Source organism: Alosa alosa, chromosome 3 (assembly GCF_017589495.1).
Source record: "Alosa alosa isolate M-15738 ecotype Scorff River chromosome 3, AALO_Geno_1.1, whole genome shotgun sequence".
Lineage (NCBI taxonomy): Eukaryota > Metazoa > Chordata > Actinopteri > Clupeiformes > Clupeidae > Alosa > Alosa alosa.
The window spans coordinates 31,102,064-31,121,713 of record NC_063191.1 but is presented as its reverse complement, the minus strand read 5'-3'; the positions used below and the strand labels follow the sequence as shown (position 1 = coordinate 31,121,713).

Sequence of the window (19,650 nt, the reverse complement as noted above, 5' to 3'; positions counted from 1 at the left end):
TGAGCTTGACTAGTGGTGGAGAGTGCAAATGAGATTTGTCACCGTACATGGATCTATCATCTGTTTTAATCAGTGACGTTGTTTGTCACAATTTTACGACTTTGCCTTTGCTTATTAACCCTTAGAACCCGATTGACGCAAAGTGCGTCAAAAAACACACCCTTTCTTCTCTGTTACATTGCTCCGCGGCTGTTCATCGCAGCGAGAAGAAGTGGGGCTTTCCAACACTTGTCTGTACGATCAAGTATGAAAATTAAAAAAAATCATGAAATTAAATCAAATAGCATCATATTTACAGTCTATACTTCTCTACGTTCACCTGCGCACCCATTACTCTCGTTTGAATTACTCGCGAACCCGTGATCACATAGATATGGCAAGCATATAAGATGAAAGAGGAGACACAGGGCTATCCATTGGTACCATGTATATCGATCCTTCTGGCTTATAAAAACAGACGAAGTGAGTGCAAAATATTGTCATGTACACAAACCAACGCTGCACACCCATTACTCTCGTTTGAATTACTCGCGGACCCGTGATCGGATAGATATGCCACGCATGTCAGATGAAAGAGCTATCATTTGATACCAAGTACATCCTTCTGGGTTATAAAACAGACGAAGTGACAGCAAAATAATGACTTCATATAGCTGGACTTACCCCACGTTTTTGTCTGTTTTTGTGGCAAAGCATGTTTATAATCCAACGCTATCGTGTGTTTCTCTACGGCAAAGCATGTTCATAATCCGGTTTTGAGATTCTACAGTGGGTCCCCGTTAAGTTTGGACGGGTTCCTTCATGAATCACGCAACCCATTTTCTCAGCATAAATGGCACAAACTGCAGTTGACACAAACAACCACAAGGTGTCACTTGGGTGCCACTACTATTTTTGATGCGACTGACTTACTGCTTCCATGACGCAGCGGGGGCACGGGAACTTAAATTGATCACGATAGTTTAAGCTTACACTTGACAAAACATTCTAATATGAAAATGTAGATGCAATTGTTGTAAAATGGTGCAGCTCCTTTAAGAAAGCACCGTGTGCAGGGATGGAGAGAGAGAAAGCGAGAGGGGATAGGCCTATGTGTGTTAGAACTTAGCGTGTGGAAAAAGTATGTGCTGTTGAGACTGGAGCGAGTCATATTCAAAATAATGCAAAAAAAAGCAATTATCCTCATTCATTGCAACCAAAGCATGCCTGCTTGCCGACGCTCAAACGAAAAAATATATCAAAGCACCTTTTATGCTTGAATGTAGCAATTTAAAAAATGTTTAAACAGCTGGACAAATGATTTAGCTAATTGATTATATAACCTGTACACCAGCAATTGTTGAACATTTACCTGTACAAGTACATTGACAGTAGCCCAGCCTAACAGCATGTTGTAGGCTTAACGTCCCAAAACAACGATCAATGATCATCAAATTTCTCTCTCACATTGTTCCTCATAACCATCTATAAAAAAGTGTTTTTTCTTTTCTTTTTGAGCACATCCGAATCCCAGGACATAATGCACTGGACCTTATAATAGGCTCGAGATATAATTCCAAAGGGGGCAGATAGGGGCCACTGCACTTAAAACTTAAAAAGATGAAGCTTTCCGAACTGCGATCAGTGACTGGCATCGGGTGAACGAAGTTTTTCGAAGTTGAACAGGCTGTTAAAAACTATTTGCGCACCTCCATGTCACAGGAGAGACTGGGCTCTCCCTTCTATGAAAAAGACGTTAGGCTACCTGCAAACTGGCCTATGATTTCATTGCTGAGTTTGCGGCAAAGCAAGAAAATGTTTTTTTTCCTGAGTCAGGATATGGCGAGTCAGTGTCATTTATTTGTCCAATGTTAGCCTATAGATACAGACCAGTACATCTTATCAATAGTTTGAATGTCGTGTGTGTTTCTGCTCATTGACAAACAATCCGTTGCAACCAGGCCAGGACAGATATTTTAGAGAGGAGAGACGCCAGTGCAGCTCAGATGTCTTCTTAATTTTCTTTATTCTTCAGTAAAAGGTGCAGAACATTATTAAACTTTGACTAACATTTCGATGTGTCAATGTTTTTGACTAACGAACATCGAAACGTTAGTCAAAGTTTAATAATGTTCTGCACCTTTACTAAAGAATAAAGAAAATTAAGAAGACATCTGAGCTGCACCGCCGCCTCTCTCCTTCTCTAACACTTTTGGCTTTGGCTAAATATTTCTAAAATCATTTGAGTTTCACTAGTCACATGTTTTAACAAGGAACACTTGTTATTAAACTAATAACAGACGTGTGTCGAAAATTGACTTTATTTTCCATACGGAGAAATAACATATCCAGAGTCTAACCAAGGTCAATCTTGCCAAAAAAGCCCTTAAACCTGAAAACACATGAGGCAAAAGTGCAAAACATCACAAAACTAACTAAACTAACACGCCGCATATTTTTGTATTGCAATCATTGTAGCCTACAGTTGTAACAGCGCATAACAGTCGTTTTACTCCCGGATCGCTCATTATAAAGAATGTTTAACGTGTCCCAAAAACAGCTATCAATTAATCACCAAACGTCTTATAAACAAGTATTGCCAGGAGCAACACCTTGCAAAAAATGATATCAATAGGCCTAGGCCTTTATATGGCTCTGCTCCTGCCTAGATTCGAACTCAGAACTACCTGAAAGTTGCAGACCTGTTCTGGAAATACGTGCATTAACCCACTCGACCGTCAGACAACGCTATCTGCTTTGAGTAGGCCTATTGGGTAGGACTGTAGCCTACACTGGTTGCTGTGGCACAGTCTTGAGTGACCGAATTCGTTTTCCTTTGTCATATGAATGCTGTCATTTTGTTAGCATTACTGTTAAGGAGATGCTGTAGGCAAAGTCTATATTTCAACCTCGTTAGTGTAGTAAAAAAAATCAGAACTATTCACAAGGTTTCTGGGCAGCATATTTATGTTCTGTTAGCAAGCGAACTTCTCATGACTACCGACAAAGTAGCCTACTGCCAGCTGACGAAGCTCTCACTTTAAAACATTACTGAGAGACAGACACTGTACAATCAAGAAATCTTGCCACTGAATCCAAAACTATGTTTAACATTATGTACAAGGCTTAGGCTACAGTGGACTAGCATGTTGCAGGGGCTGCTAAAAACACAGAGAAACGCACTGAAAACTCGGCCAATCACAGCCCTTGCTGTCGAATGCGCCGTCTGGTTCGACCGTGGAACTCCACAGCGGACTATGCTGCCCCCAAGCGGCTGCAGTTGTACTTACATTTCACCATTCACCATGATCGTGAATGAAGTGTCAATTTTTAACTGGGACCCACTGTACACTGCAAAAAATGAATTCTAACCAAGTGTTATTGATCTTATATTAAGATAAAAAAATCAATTTGGTATTGTTTTTAGTATGAAAAGACTTCTCAAAGCCCTCTCAAAAGATCATTTTGACTTAATTTAAGAAGACTTTAACTTATTTTAAGGAGTCTTATCAAGATAAATTTGCTCAACGCACTGGCAGACAAATTTGCTTGTTTTTAGGACAAATTTGCTTAACGCACTGGCAGACAAATTTGCTTGTTTTCAAGATGAGATGTCTTAAAATAAGTCAAATTTCTTTTAAATTAAGTCAAATGATTTCACAAAAAAGCGCTAGGTAAGTCTCTTTATACTGAAAACAATACCAACTAGTTTTTTTTTATCTTGATATAAGATTAATAACACAAATTCCTGCATGGCATCCAATTCAAGGCTCACATTGCATCCCAATTTGTTGAACAAAGAAACACCTTTTTTGCCTTTACTTTGTTCATGGCAATGCAGTAAAAAGTTGAGAATCATTATGGCACACATGCTAACACGCAAACTTGGGTCAAGTCAGGTCAGATCAGTTTGTGTCATAGATATGGAGCGCAGAAAGGTCATTTTTCATCACTAAATAAAATATGGCATTTATTTCCATAAATCACACACCACATATTTCTGTAAATTGCTCAGCCCCAGAGTATCCCTCCAACATGACAATTATATTGCCCGATTCAGGACAGTCTGCCCTACACACTCATGAAATGCATGTAGAGCTATGAGCTTGCTATGGTGAGATACAGGTCAAAATATAAGAATTTTTATAATACGATTTTTATATTTTAATTCTTTAAAAATCAAAATAAAATCAATGCTATTACTAATACATGGCATGATGACAGATCTGGATAGCCTAGACTCTGCTGAAAAAAACAATATATAATATGTGTGTGTGGCACTCACAATGACCAGAGTAAATCCTTATGAATAAAGGTAGTGAAAATGCCCTAAAAACAGCTTAGGGTTCTAAGGGTTAAAGCATTTAAATGGCCTAAAGAAAACTTGATCAGTCGACTGATCTGAAGTACAGGAACAGTAGGGAATATCTGAATGAAACTTGTGATTTACACCCCTAATGATGCATGGAAAGAATCAAACATCCTTATACATTATTGGAAAGCATTTCCAGGCTTTTGTTGACTTTTTTTCCGAAGGTTTTTGTGTCTTTCTCTGTAAGCAGTTCATTTGTAGTGAAAAAATATTTTCTTGTCCTGTGCAGGTCTGGTACCAACTTCAGCATCAGAGCCACCTCCTTTTAAATGTCTATTGATCAATAAAGTGGATGGTAGCTGCAGAACCTTCAATGATTCAGAGCAAGAGGACCTGCAGGGATTTGGACTGTGCTTAGATCCAGTATATGATGTCCTCTGGAGGTCAGTCAGTCTTACTGTCCAAGGTTTTAGTGTTAAATTGAGTGTTTTTTTTTTCACACTTCACACAATCTGTTACTTATATCATATCAATATGTTTAACTACTACTTGCATCGTTTTGTGCTTAGTAAGTACTGTTTACTATTGTAATGCTCTAATGCCCTCTTCTGTATGCCCTCATCTGTTCTCTCAGGTTCTTACCTACCACACGGGAGATGTGGTGCTACAATGCTGTCATTGCTGATGCACGTGTGCCTGCAACGTCAGACATCCAAGGGCGTTGTAGTATCCTGAGCCCTGAGTTAGCTTTGCCCTCAGGGACCCATGCCACAACAACCCGCTCCCATGGGGCACTGCACATTTTGGGTATGGCTTGGCGGAAAGTAGTAGTATTAGTTGCCACTTTTTAATGCAAGAAAGCTCACTTTATTTGAAGCTTTCACTTGACAAGATCTAGAGCATGTATACAAACGTTTTTGTGCACTCCTTTAATGGACATTGTCTCTCTGTGCTCATTCTTGTTTCAATTTGATAAGTGAACAATAATGGATGACACAGCGGTCTGGTATATGAAGTTAATGTACATTCGAGATGGTAATGAGGCCACGATGTGATGCGTTGTGGCTGTTACACCTCAAACGTGCATTAATGCTTTGTGGCCCTTACAACTGGAACGTGTATACCTCAATGCCATGGAGTCCATAATCCAGTTCATACCATTGTTGCCACATCTGCGTTATGTTAATTTACTGAAATAATTGACACATTCTTTAAAACTAAATGGATTGTAGAACTACTTTTGTAGTAGAGTTTTACATATTTTAAGCAGTCGTAGCAACACACTGTCAGCCAAATTTGCTTGTTTTTAAGACAAATTTGCTTAACGCACTAGCAGCCAAATGTGCTTGTTTTTAAAGGGATATTCCACCATTTGAGGAATTGCACTCATTTTCCACCTCCCCTCGAGTTAAACAATCGATTTTTACCTTTCTCCAGTTCATCCAGCCGTTCTCTGAGTCTGGCGATACCAGTTTTAGCTTTTGTAATTCCCCAAATGGTGGAATATCCCTTTTAAGACAAATTTGCTTGTTTTCATTATGAAACGTATATGTGTATAACTCTCGCAAATATTTATGTTCCTATGAAAATATGCCTCTACAGGGTGTCTTGACACATTGGCTGCCATGCAGGAATTAAAAGTTGGTGTGGCCTGCTCTGAGGAGGAAACACAGTCTGTGATGAAGGTCTATTCCAAAGAGGACTACAGTGTGGTAAACCGCTTTGAAAGTAAGAACAATATGGTTATTCTGTTTATGTGCCTGTTACATATTATACCACAATTATTCATTCTGACGGCACTTAATACAGCAGCTTGTGATAATCCACAAGATCAATTGTGTTTCAATTTAAATGTGAAATTAATTTTGGACCTCTAAAAATACATTGGGTTGAAGAAGTTTTTTTGGAAAAGGGAACTAGCAAAGTCCTTGTAGGCAAGTTCCCCCACTTGGCGGCCACTTTGGGCAGTTATCGGGCAGCTATTTTCCTTTTCAAGTGAATGGGGAGCCATACATTACGGTTACTTACTTTACAGGGAGGGGCAGGATATGTGTAGGTATGTGACGGGCAGCCATGGCCTACTGGTCTACTGTTTAGCGCTTCGGACTTGTAACCGGAGGGTTGCCGGTTCGAACCCCGACCAGTAGGCACGGCTGAAGTGCCCTTGAGCAAGGCACCTAACCCCTCACTGCTCCCCGAGCGCTGCTGTTGTTGCAGGCAGCTCACTGCGCCGGGATTAATGTGTTCTTCACCTCAATGTGTGTTCACTGTGTGCTGAGTAGGGGTGAACGATTTTGGAAAAAAAATCTAATTGCGATTTTTCTCACCAAGATTGCGATTGCGATGCGATATGCGATTATTTTTAAGCTCTCTATCTTCTGTCTTATTCAACAAAGACCAGCAATTTATTATTCTATAGTATGACCAACACAAAATTAGATAAGTTAAACATAAACTGTTCTTTCCTGGAGCCCAGGCCTATGTTATGATGGCATTAGGTCATTGAATAAGATTGATGAATGAAATATTTTTTATTTAACTATTTTAATCACATTAGTAGACCTATATTTGTTGAACTTCCAGCCTTGTAAACATGATGAGAAAATTATTCTTATACGTTTCTATTTTGTTTCTATTTACAATTTCATGTAGATATGATCTTCTTTCGTTAGTTAACAGTTAGGTCTACATGCAGTGGCACTGACACGGCTTCTCCTTGTCCTGTGCTCTCCATACGTGCACACACACACACACACACACACACCCGCTCCTCTCCTCTGTAGGCTACTTGCACGTGAATCGGAACAAACTACTGTAGATTGTTGCAGCGCAAATAAATGCGGCCGAATGACTGTTCCGCTCGGTGTTAACTAAAGGTTAGCATCATCAACACCGCAGCACAATATGCATGCATGCAAATTAACTAGTTTGTTCATATCACAACAAAGTCAATCGCGGAGACAAAACTCTTTAAACAGGCAAAGTTATCAGCAGTTAGCAGCATGTATGTAGCCTAGAGCCTTAGCTGGTAAGCTAATGTTAGAACAGCTGAGTTTTTGGTGGTTAGCTGTGTCAACTACTTGCGGATAATAACATTATGCATCAATGCATTACCTGTAAGGTGAAATGTTTGCGCCGCCAACCCCCTTGGATATCGCAAATGCCCCCACTGTCATTGTACTCCAGTAAACAAAGTCCCCAGTGCACAGGTGAATGGCTGCTGTGCAGCCTAAACAGTCGTGGATTTTTAATCGTCAGCTGGACAAGTGAACGAAGTTACCAGCCAGAGTAGCAGCACAGGGGAATTATGAACTAGAACCAGGGACATGGCAGGTTTGAGCAAAAGGTAATGAAGAGGTTTATTTTTAACCAAAGTAGCTCTACTGATCAGACCTTTCTTGACACTGTTAGCTGGTCCTCTTGTTTACGTTTTTTGCTTCTTCAGTGGTGGGTGTGAAGAGTCGGTGGCGCGCCGGCAAGCGCAAATAAATGCGTTTTGGTGATGTCACATATTACGAAGCGTAATCGCAGCCTTTGCGGTTTGAAAATCGCGTTTCATCATATCGCGATATTATCGCAAATGCAATAAATCGTTCAGCCCTAGTGCTGAGTGTGTTTCACTAATTCACGGATTGGGATAAATGCAGAGACCAAATTTCCCTCACGGGATCAAAAGAGTATATATACTTATACTATTTCCATGGAGGATTCTTAAAGTGCTGTGTCTCCTCATTAAAGCCCCCCTGTGTAAGAATTTCTCCCATTTAGTTGTTAGGTGTTATATTGCAACGAACCTCTCAAGCGCTGCCTCGTTTAGAACTACGTTAGCCGTCTCACATCAAAACTTGGCACTAGTTCCGGACTCCTAGGCGTGTCAAAACATAAACTTTTCTCTGAATAAGCAATAACAAAATATTAATATAATTTTGTGTACTATTTTATTACCATTGCTTGTATGTGATGAAATGAAAACAATGAAACACTCTTTTGGACACGAAATAAATAGTTTCATTTTGCCTGTTAACCGAGCTAGCAAGGATTTATTGTTTGGTTAATCTATTCTTCGTGCTGGGGTTGGAGGAGCTGGTAGGGGGACAGTTGGTACACTGCAGAAAAACTGCTTATCTAATAAAATCTAACCAAGATTATTAGTCATATATCAAGATAAAAATAACTAGTTTGTTTTGTTTTCAGTATAAAGAGACTTACCTAACGCTTTCTCGTGAAATCATTTGACTTAATTTAAGAAAAGTTTGACTTATTTTAAGACATCTCATCCTGAAAACAAGCTAATTTTTCTGCCAGTGCGTTAAGCAAATTTGTCCTAAAAACAAGCAAATTTGTCTGCCAGTGCGTTAAGTAAATTTGTCTTGATAAGACTCCTTAAAATAAGGCAAAGTCTTCTTAAATTAAGTCAAAATGATCTTTCGAGAGAGCACTAGGGTCATTCCACGTCAATTCAACCAGGGCCCACGCACTTAGGTCTCAAAAAATTCTCAGGTCTACCTATGTTATCCAGGAGACACACTGTAAAATTACTTTTATGTAAGATCAATACTTTCCAAGATACAGCCAGTTTTACAGGGGGAGGGGGGTGTCGATTTTGTTCACCTCTTTTTTTTGTCAAAGTTCACAAGCCCATAGCACAAGAACTAAACCATGTAGGAGGCTCAAATTTTGCATGCTGGTACATAAATAGGAATAGTAGGTATCAAAATCATCACATTTGGTCTGGATGACCCTGCATGGTCATAGCTGTCCCTCAAAGTTGATCAAAATGTCATTGGAGTTTTTGGCTGGGCTCTGTTTGGGCCTTCAGAAGACATATTTGTACTCAACATAGGGTCTTGATTTATTTCCCTTATTGAGATAAGTAGAAACACTCACAAAAAGCAATGAACAGAACATACATTCCTTCAGGGTATGAACAGCAGACCTCACAAGTCTGAAAAATAATTTTGGTGGCAATTTTCAGAGCGCCTTAACACCTTGTGCGAATATACGAAGATTTTTTTTATATTGTTTCCTTCACTCTCCATGATCCCTTCTTTTTAAAAACACCAATTTGACTTGTCTTATGCAAATCGTTCTTTTTTATTTTCCACCCTGAACATGGGCAAAATGCACCATTGAGATCAATATGTTTTGTGTAGAGTTATCACAGTGCCACCTGTGGTTGTATAGAGTAACCTGTGGTAACTGTATACAAAACATATTGATCTCAATGGTGCATTTTGCCCATGTTCAGGGTGGAAAATAGAAAATAAATATTTGCACAAGACAAGTCAAATTGGTGTTTTTAAAAAGAAGGGATCATGGAGAAAAAAGAAAAACATATTTAAAAAATCTGTGTATATTCCCACAAGGTGTTTGGGTGCTCTGAAAATGAGAACCAAAATGATTTTTCAGACTTGTGAGGTCTGCTGTTCAGACCCTGAAGGGATTTCTTTTCTGTCCATTGCTTTTTGTGAGAGTGTTTCTACTTATCTCAGTAAGGGAAATAAATCAAGAGCCTATGTTGAGTACAAATATGTCTTCTGAAGGCCTAAACAGACCCCAGCCAAAAACTCCAATAAAATGTTGATCAACTTTGAGGGACAGCTATGACCATGCATGATCATCCAGTCCAAATGTGACAATTTTGTTACAAACTATTCCTATTGATGTACCCGCATGCGAAATTTAAGCCTCCTACATGGTTTAGTTCTTGTGCTTTGGGCTTGTGAACTTTGACAAAAAAAAGGCCGAACAAAATCGACACCCCCCTCCCCCTGTAAAACTGGCTGTATCTTGGAAAGTATTGATCTTACATAAAAGTAATTTTACAGTGTCTCTCCTGGGTAACATAGGTACACCTGGTAATTTTTTCAGATTTTTTTGAGACCTAAGTGCGTGGGCCCTGGTTGAATTGACGTGGAATGACCCACTAGGTAAGTCCTTTCATACTTAAAAACAATACCAAATAGATTTTTTGATCTTATTATAAGATTAATAAATTTTTTTGCAGTGTAAGTGTTCTAAAGTCTTCTGTAGTAAACTCCCGGTTCGCTAACTACGTTGTTGGTGCTTTGTTTTATGTGTAGGGACCCTGAGTAAGCTACTGACGAGGTTTGGTGCCGTTTTGAAAAATATTACTGGTTAAACAATGCGATTTGGGAAGTGTTTCGCTCATGGCCCTTAGCTAATCCACTGTTTGCGATTTGGGGCTATAGCGTATACTGGAACAAGCTCTGTAGTGGTTAATAAACGAAAAATACTGTCTCCACAGCGTATTTGATGTGTTTTAATGCAGAAAAAGACCCATGTGGTCAATTTTAGCTGGAGTTACACTTTAATGCACTGGCAGACAAATCAGATGTCTTTACGAAAAAGCGCTAGGTTAAGTCTCTTTATACTGAAAACAATACCAACTAGATTTTTTTATCTTGATATAAGATTAATAACACTTGGGTAGATTTAATTGAATTATTATTAGCAGTACAGTGAATAAACCAAAATAAACCAGCGACATTTGTAAGAGCTTTGTAAGATAGCAATAAGTTCCTTGTGTACTTGCAATATTTAATAACATCTAGATCATATGTAGCCTTTAATTTGATTAACAGTACATGTGATGAATGTTGTTGCACAGGTCACGGAGGAGGCTGGGGGTACTCTGCTCATTCAGTGGAAGCTATCCGTTTTTGTGCAGACACCGATATCCTACTTGGTGGACTTGGTTTGTTTGGTGGCCGTGGAGAATATACTGCTAAAATCAAGGTTAGTTTGTCTTTGAAAAAATGCCGGCAATTTTGTATGATAATGTGTGCTGAGTGTTTTTTTTTATTATTAATTAATTTGGTTAGTTAACACCATGCAAGACACAATTATGGGGGACATAAATACTAAAACTCACACAATTATATTTAATTTGACATAATTAAAGACTTAAGTAGCCTAAACTGTATGTGCACACTGGGAGTGACCAAAGTTGCAAAATTACTGGAAGTCATTAATTTCTCTCGTCTCACTGTGACAAGAAGCGGGGAAGCCATTGGCAAACAGAAAGTTGAAGCTTGGTCAACTTTATGGTAATGAGCTATTAGCGCGGTTCAGTGGCAACGACCGGCAACCAATTAAAAATGAGGTGTAAACAGTTGAGAGCGCAAAACCTATGTGAAATTCAGTTCCTATGAATCATTTCTTCCGTTTAATGTGCAATAACGAGAATGAGAGGTCAAATTAACACTTTGAATACCGCGCTGTTTTCGGAAGCTTTGGCCCAGAGTGCCAGCAAACTAGATCATTGTTGACAATTTTTGTAGAGCGACAGCTTGTTATGTGCTATGTTATAGCTATGGACACATACTATGGCTCGTTTGAAAGGTGTTTTTAAGCTCTCATTGGGTACAAACTGTTTATTTCTACATGCCTCAGTTCCTGAGAAATGCCAAGCTAAACAGTGGCTAGTTTTCATCAAAATCCCTGTTTTTTTCTCTAGAAATATAGATATAGCGTCTTTCATGAAATATGAAGTGTTGCCTGTAAAGTTTCCGGGAAGTGACCTAGCAAGACCTGGCGAGACTGCTACCTAGTGATAAACTTACAAAATTGGCCTGGTTTTGACCTGACGTGCATGCGTAACTGATTCGACCCAAAGCGGCAACCATCAAAAGCCGAGTTATGATAAAATGTCCAGATAAAAGTGCTTTTTCATGAGTTTTCTGTTTCAGTTCTATTCATCATAGAGTTCCCAGAATCGCAAGGTGTGTTACAGTGTCTATTTTCATAATTCGTAACACACACACACACACACACACACACACCATTACCCCCCACACACACACACACACAATTACCCCCACACACACACTCACAAGCGAAAACTCACACACATATAGCACATATACACAAACGCACACATGCACACACTCATTTACATACACAAAATTCGCAAGAGTAGGGGAATGGAGTAGGAGATGGAGACAAATTGACAAGCGTGATTTATTTTTGCCGAGAGAATGTGCAGGACTGAGCGGTGGTCATATTTTGTACCACTTTGCGGGACATCTAGTTAGATTAGCAGTTTTTGCAGTGTAGAATGATAACATGTAAAGGTTGATAACATTGTAAGTTTTCACCGTTGTACCATTTAAGTTTGGTAAGTGGATAATATAACTTAAACACCAACACAGTGTCTGTAATCACCACTTTTCATCCATTCCCTACCATAGATCTCTTTATCGAAACCAAGTTGCTGACATACAGTGGGCATCGCTTTCAAATGGCCACTTCAGTCGCGCATTGCGAGGCGTGAAGCTTTAGTACCACTATCAGCCACTGTGCGTCGCTCTGCCACTGTACATCGCTCTGCCAGTAGCCTGACTGCCGCCTCTTCTGAAAAAGCAGGAGGCTACCAAACATAATTGTTACCGAGAGGAATCCAGCCCTCTGAATTCAATAACAAAATAAATCATGCATAATTAAACATTACCTCGATTAAGGCTACTTGGGTATGGCTTAAGGCTTGACTACACGGTGGTAGCGAAAATCGAAATCTTTTATGTTATTGTCAGTGTTGGGGGCAATGCAACTACGCAAATCAAAACAGTGTCTTAATTTGCACTACTTCTTGACTGCAATGGTGTCAATTGACTGCTTGACATGTCATTTTTATTTTTCTGTACAATAAACAAATACATCGGCTTTATGCCGCAGAATTACATTCATATTTGGCTGACTGCAGACGCGCCACTTTCCTCCCTATATTCCAAGATTAAGATAGTATGCTTTTTGTATAGGCTACTATCATAAAAATTCGTTAAAACGAATAGCTATTTGCAATTTGACAAAACACTGGTCCTCATTTTGCAAATGCGAGGACGATATGAGCCTGTTGCATTTAGTTAGATGTCCGAGTCACGCATAATGTTTGAAAACCACTGGCTCGTAATCACAATAATTTAACACACGACAGTTGGATAGCCTACTTCATCATGTCCCCATGCCTACATTTTTGTGAGTAGCATAGAGATCGTTAAAAACAATAAAGTAGCCTACGTCTCTCCGTTTGGGACATCGAAAACTAATAGGGTAGACTACCGTCAGAGATGACTGGCAAAGGCCTCGGGATAACACGTTATCTCCACTATCATCAGTCATGCCCCTTGACCAAAGTGGGGAATTAAATAAAAGTTTGAGAACCACTGGCTTAACAAGTTACCTGCAGTCCAGAGCAATATTCTGATGATCGGCGATGATATCGGCAAATGTTTGTTTTCCAAAGTAAGAATTTCACTTGACCATGCACCTTCGACAATGAATAGCTCATTAAATAACAGACCCGCCACAATGTGCGGTATGATGCTTTTTTAGAAGCAAGATGTTTTGGTGCCCTACGCACACTGCATGTTCTTAAATAACAATGATCATCAGTAATATTCAACCATTAATTTGTGTAAATGGGCAAGTGTGACCACCTTGATTGGCTGATGATTGTAACGCGGGCATGATTCCAAACACCTCCCTTACGATGATGAGTGACAGGTGACGGGTCTCAGAATGTGTGCGCTAAAGGACGGAAGATGATGAATAACTGGGGCCGTAGGCTATTCACAAAGGCTTTTATCTTACCACTAGGAGTAGGCTACTTCTAAATCGCACTAAAACATTTTAGCTTGGAGTTTTCTCTTAAAAGTTAGCCTATTCACAAAGCCTTTCAGACAACTCCTAAACTAGGAGTGAGTCTTCGTTGCTATAGATGACGTCATTACTCATGCACGAGCTTGACTGAAGTGACCACCTTGATTGGCTGACGATTGTAACGCGGGAATGATTCCAAACATCTCCCTTCCGATGATGAGTGACAAGTGACAGGTCGGAGAATGCGTGCGCTACACAAGTAGTGAGAAGGACGGAAGATGATTAATAACTGAAGAAAAAGGCCTAGCCTAAATAAATAAAGAGTAAGGCAAAACAAATAGCCTAGTAGCCTAATGAAACATAGGCCTATGGATTGATGCAGTACCTTTGCAACATTATTAAATTAATCTGTCACCATATGCCTAGGCTACGTTTGCAAAGAGAACATTTTAATTTGATTCACAATGAAATGTTACATTTAATTTACATGTTAACAATGAGTAGTTTTGGTTGTTGTTGGTGGTGTTATTGCATTCCTTTTATGAATGCAAAATTGTTCCTCACGATTGAAGCTCCTGTTGCCGCATAGCATTTCAAAACATCATAACGTAAAATGCCACAAAAAAAGCTGTTTATGAATAGGTCTTAGTGAGTTAGGAGTCCTCTCGACTTCTTTTAAGCTGTCCCAGACTTTTAGGTGCTACTTTTAGGTCTAAAATGCTTCGTGAACTACTTTTTGTGAAAATAATTAGGAGTCCTAAAGTTAGGAGTGACACGCCCATTATTTTTAGGAGTTGCTCCTAAATTCGCCAGTTAGGAGCTACTTTTAGCCTTAAAATTCTTTGTGAATACGGCCCCTGAATAAAAAGGCCTAGCCTAAATGAATCAAGAATAAGGCAAAACAAATAGCCTAGTAGCCTAATGAAACATTCGGATTGATGTAGTATCTTTCTAACATTATTAAATTATTCTGTTACTATGCCTACGTTTGCAAAAGAGAACATTTTAATTTGATTCACAATAATGTTACATTTAATTTACATTTTGACATTGATTAGCCTAGTTTTGGTTGTTGTTGGTGGCGTTATTGCATGTTAGTTATGCCTACAATGCAAAATTGCTTCCTCACGATTGAAAGCTCCTGTAGCTGATTTCAAAACACGGCAAAATGCCGCAGGTTTGTGTCTGAGTTCTTTTAAGCTGTCAGAGGTGGGAAGGTGTGATTTGTTGGGAGCAGGGCCGGATTCACTGGTCACAAATGTCTGATGCCCCCCCTTACCCCCCAGCCAACGTGAATCGGGTGGTCAGTTAATAGGCTGAAGATTTTTCCTGCCATCTAAGGCAGCGGTCCCCAACCACCAGGCCGCGGCCCGTACATTCCTAACCGGGCCGTAGCCTACGACAGGAGTTTAAAAAAAAATGCATGCAAACTAAACTCAATTTAATTCGCAATAATGTCACGTTTTTACATGGCATAGGCCTATATGCAGTTGTTTGATTGCACGCATGTTTGCATTTTGTATTGTATTTGTAATGTATTTTCTTACGTCTGTCCCGCCTTTAACACTTTACATATTGCCTTCAGCGCTGCGCAGCCTCAGGTCAGCTCACTTCACTTGATCAGTTCTTGGCTTAACGGTAGTGTCACACCTAAGTTAGCTAAACTGCTAGAATGAGCAACAAAAAACAAGCATCTTTAGCAGACACTGGCCAGGGTGTTTAAGTTGCGAGAGCCGCTGCAGAGATTTCTTACAGAAAAAAAGTCACCGTTAGCTGCACATTTTAGTGATGAGGACTGGCTCAAAACTCGCTTACCTATGTGGCATATTCGGGCTGCTTAATGACCTCAACCTGTCACTCCAGGGGAGAATGACGACTGTCTTTAAACTGGCAGATAAAGTCGCTGCATTTAAAGCCAAGCTTGATTTGTGGGGACGAATGGGGACGGGGTGTATTTGATATGTTCCAAACAGTAGTGGGGGTTTTGGGTGAGACTGAGGCAGGGCCCTTTCTCTCACAGCTGGTGCGCGATCACCTTGTTGCACTTTCAAATGAGTTTGAGCGTTAGGCTACTTCTCATCCTCCAAAGATCCACGGCAAACCAATGAGTGGGTCCGCAACCCATTTGTCAATATCCCGAATAGTCCTAACATGTCAGCGCAGGAGGAAGAGCAGTTGATCGATCAAAACCAAAGCAGAATATCCCGAGATAGCCGTAAAAGCGCTGACAACGTTGCTACCATTTCCCACCACATATCTATGCGAGGCCGGGTTTTCTGCAATGACTGCAACTAAGACCAAATTGCGCAATCGACTGGACATTTCAAACACACTGAGGGTGTCACTGTCTTATTGCAGGGAAACAAGCACAGGGCTCCCACTGATTATATTCGTAATGCACGTTTAGTTCCCATGGTTTGTTCCCATATTTTGTTAAGCATGTTCACACTTGATAGATGTAGCTTCAAGTTGTTAAATTTTCACTTCTTCAAGTTCACGTTTTTCACGTTTTTAAGAGTTCGTTACCTTCACTGTTCATACATAACTTGAGCTAGTTCTTTTCAAGTAATGCATGCACAACACATATGGAACATGGACCCCCCCCCCACGGTCCGTGAAAAAAAAATGGGAATCAAACCGGTCCATGGTACGTAAAAGGTTGGGGACCCCTGGGTCCAGTTCCCCGAAAGCATCTTAAGCCTAAGAGCGTTGTAAAGTCCCTCTTACGAACGTCTTAAGATTTGCCGATTGTTTCCCGAAACCATCGTAGCTTAAGGCTTCTACATACGCACCCTACCGGTAGCGCGACACCGTGACGTCAAAATGACGTAGATATTGCTGGCGCGCCAGGATTTTAGCCAGGTAGCGCGAGGTAGCGCACCACACTGCAAAAACTGCTTATCTAACAAAATCTCACCAAGTGTTATCAATCTTATATCAAGATAAAAAAAACTAGTTTGTATTGTTTTCAGTATAAAGAGACTTACCTAGCGCTTTCTTGTGAAAACATTTGACTTAATTTTAAAAAAGTTTGACTTATCTTAAGACATCTCATCCTGAAAACAAGCAAATTTGTCTGCCAGTGCGTTGAGCAAATTTGTCTGCCAGTGCGTTGAGCAAATTTGTCTTGATAAGACTCCTTAAAATAAGTCAAAGTCTTCTTAAATTAAGTCAAAATGTTCTTTTGAGAGGGCGCTAGGTAAGTCTTTTCATACTAAAAACAATACCAAATAGATTTTTTAATCTTAATATAAGATTAATAACACTTGGTTAGATTTCATTTTTTGCAGTGCACTCACCACTGACAAAGCGGAAACAGGAAGATGGACTAGTTCGAGGGCAAGCGAGAGTTGCAGTGTTTTGTTACAGTCGTGAATTTTTAATAGTTTGCTGGATAAGTTAACAAAGTTACCAGCGAGTTGCAAACACATGGAATTAAGAGGAAAGAATAGAAACGATTTATTTTCAAACAAAGGATATCTATTAAGGCCTGAACAAAATCTCTCTCCACTTCAGGAAATTACACAAACTCAGCCAGCTGCTAGCTAGCTAGCCAGCTAACTAAACTGTTTAAATTATTAAAATTTCCCTCGGGATGACTAAAGTATCTATCTTATCCATCTATCTCTACCCAATGCGCACACCTTGGAAACTAGATGATAATGATGGTGGTAGTTGTGAATAGTAGCAACCAAAGTCTGAAGTACCATCACAGAGGCTAGCTAATAGCAGAGCCAGTTTACATTCTCTGCTACTAGTGTTTCTTAATGCAGCGTCTTCTGCTGTGTAACGTAGTTAATCTTTTCACAACAGCGACACCTCTGTTCAGGAGAATATTGCAACTAGTGTCGTGACCACGACGCGCGAGTATAAATGGTTACGGCGTTTCTGTGACGACACATTGTCGCGCTACCGGTCGGGTGCGTCGAGTATGTGGAACGTTTAAGAGCGTCTTAACAGTACTTCTCACTGAGGTCACCAACAGGACATACAGAGGAATTACAACTTACGTTCCCATTCTTTATTGTGTTTACCTGTGATGAATCAGATTTTAGCGTGCAAAATAGCCTACATTTAAGGGTCATGATAATGTGATGAAAAGAGGACAAAAATGCAATCAAGTTATGAAACGAGACGTTGCCAGAATAGTTTGACATTATCTTTGCTAAGTGAATATTTTATTAGGACTATGAGGTAAAAAGCAGAGAAAGCAACATGTGGTGTAGTCTGTAGCCTACTGCATCAAAATCTAAGCCTACACATTTCCTCTCTTTCTTACTCGACTTCTTTCTTATCTTCAAACGTGTTCTTAAGTGACACCGCGAAAAAATATTGCATGGTGCAACAGTCTAATCTTAAAATAATTAGAATTATTTATGTCTCTGTGTGGTATATAACCTACTTGGGATGCTTACATGCAGATGTCAAAGTGTTTCTATTTTCGTATTGATGTGAATTTAATGTGTAGGCCTAGATCCGAAGTTTAAACGGTAGGCCTATAGCTGTGACGTGCAGTCACCTGACATCACCATCAAATCAGAGGATATTTCAGAACTATTAACGTGGACAGCTCCCCTTAAGAGCATCTTAAGAGCAGTGCACGCTGCGTTCACGCCACTGAGCATGTTCGGGAAACAGTCGGAAAAACCAAACGAGCGATCGTAAGATGAATCGTAGAAAACCCTCTTAAGAGCGTGTCTCCGTCGTTATCGGGAAACTGGGCCCAGATCTAAGGCACGAGCGCATCTGTGAGGCCAATGGCTGAAAGCTGCTTGGGATCCCCCCCCGTCAAGCAATATAACCATACAAACGCGCTTCCTGCACTCATTGTTTCAAAAGGAGTAATTTTGGCTTTGTCAGAACTGAAGAGCTGTGGACGGCACGGCACGCCCAATGAAAATAAATTAACGCAACGCAACACAACACAGACACCGCTTCTCTCGCGTCAGTCACTGACAGTAGCCTAGAATAAATGCATGGGGAAAAACACTTCCCCATTACAAAGACATCGTAAAACACTGAAAGTTAATATTTTGTCACTAGCAACATATCGGAACTCCCCCTATTACCGTCGGTCCCGTATTTCCACCGTCTTGCGTGTATGTGTCACAGGGCTCCCACTGAGGATGCCCTATCCATTTCTATACAAACCAAGACAGCGGACTCCTAAAGAGACGCAACCACCCACACCATAGGTGTATCTAAATTAAAAAAAAAAAAAATGACATTTTACCGTGACTCAAAGAGCTGTAAACAGTGTTGTAAGGCTGCGTGTACATAACCGCTTGGAGCTCCAGTGGAATTTTAATTTCACGACAAGAATTCTCGGTCTAACCGTCCATGTGCCGTTGAAACGGTGTAAATAGGCGACCCATCAGGCCAGCACTATAACTCTGAGCGTGGTAAACAAAATCGGATATTCCAGGCAGTAAATGCTCCCGTTAAGAACCAAACCAGATTTTGTTCAAATCTACACACCTATGGCTACTGAAAAATGTAAGGTTAATTTAGCAAATGTTATTTTGAAGTGTTAAAAAACATTCTTGTTTTAGAATTTCTGAACAAAAGTGGTGATAATTGGGGGTGTTACGATACATCTGTCCTTTGTCAAATGTGTTATGTTCCAAGTAGCCTATGCGTAATTCTGCTGCATAAAGTTGTATGTTTATGACATTCAAGCAAGGAAAACGATGATTTGATGACATCTGTTACGTTGGAAGGGCAAGGGGTAGCAACAG

At 40.0% G+C, this 19,650-nt stretch overlaps 1 protein-coding gene across 16 annotated transcripts in view; it reads left to right on the top strand.

The window, feature by feature from the left end:
* mycbp2 (MYC binding protein 2) overlaps positions 1–19,650 on the top strand; it is a 283,844-nt gene that overhangs the window by 71,043 nt on the left and 193,151 nt on the right. For all 16 annotated transcript variants that reach the window (XM_048239181.1, XM_048239179.1, XM_048239178.1 and 13 more), the window contains 4 exons: positions 4,581–4,734; positions 4,926–5,098; positions 5,894–6,019; positions 10,923–11,050. In XM_048239181.1, coding sequence (XP_048095138.1) covers positions 4,581–4,734; positions 4,926–5,098; positions 5,894–6,019; positions 10,923–11,050 — 581 coding nt within the window. The remainder of the gene's footprint in view (positions 1–4,580; positions 4,735–4,925; positions 5,099–5,893; positions 6,020–10,922; positions 11,051–19,650) is intronic.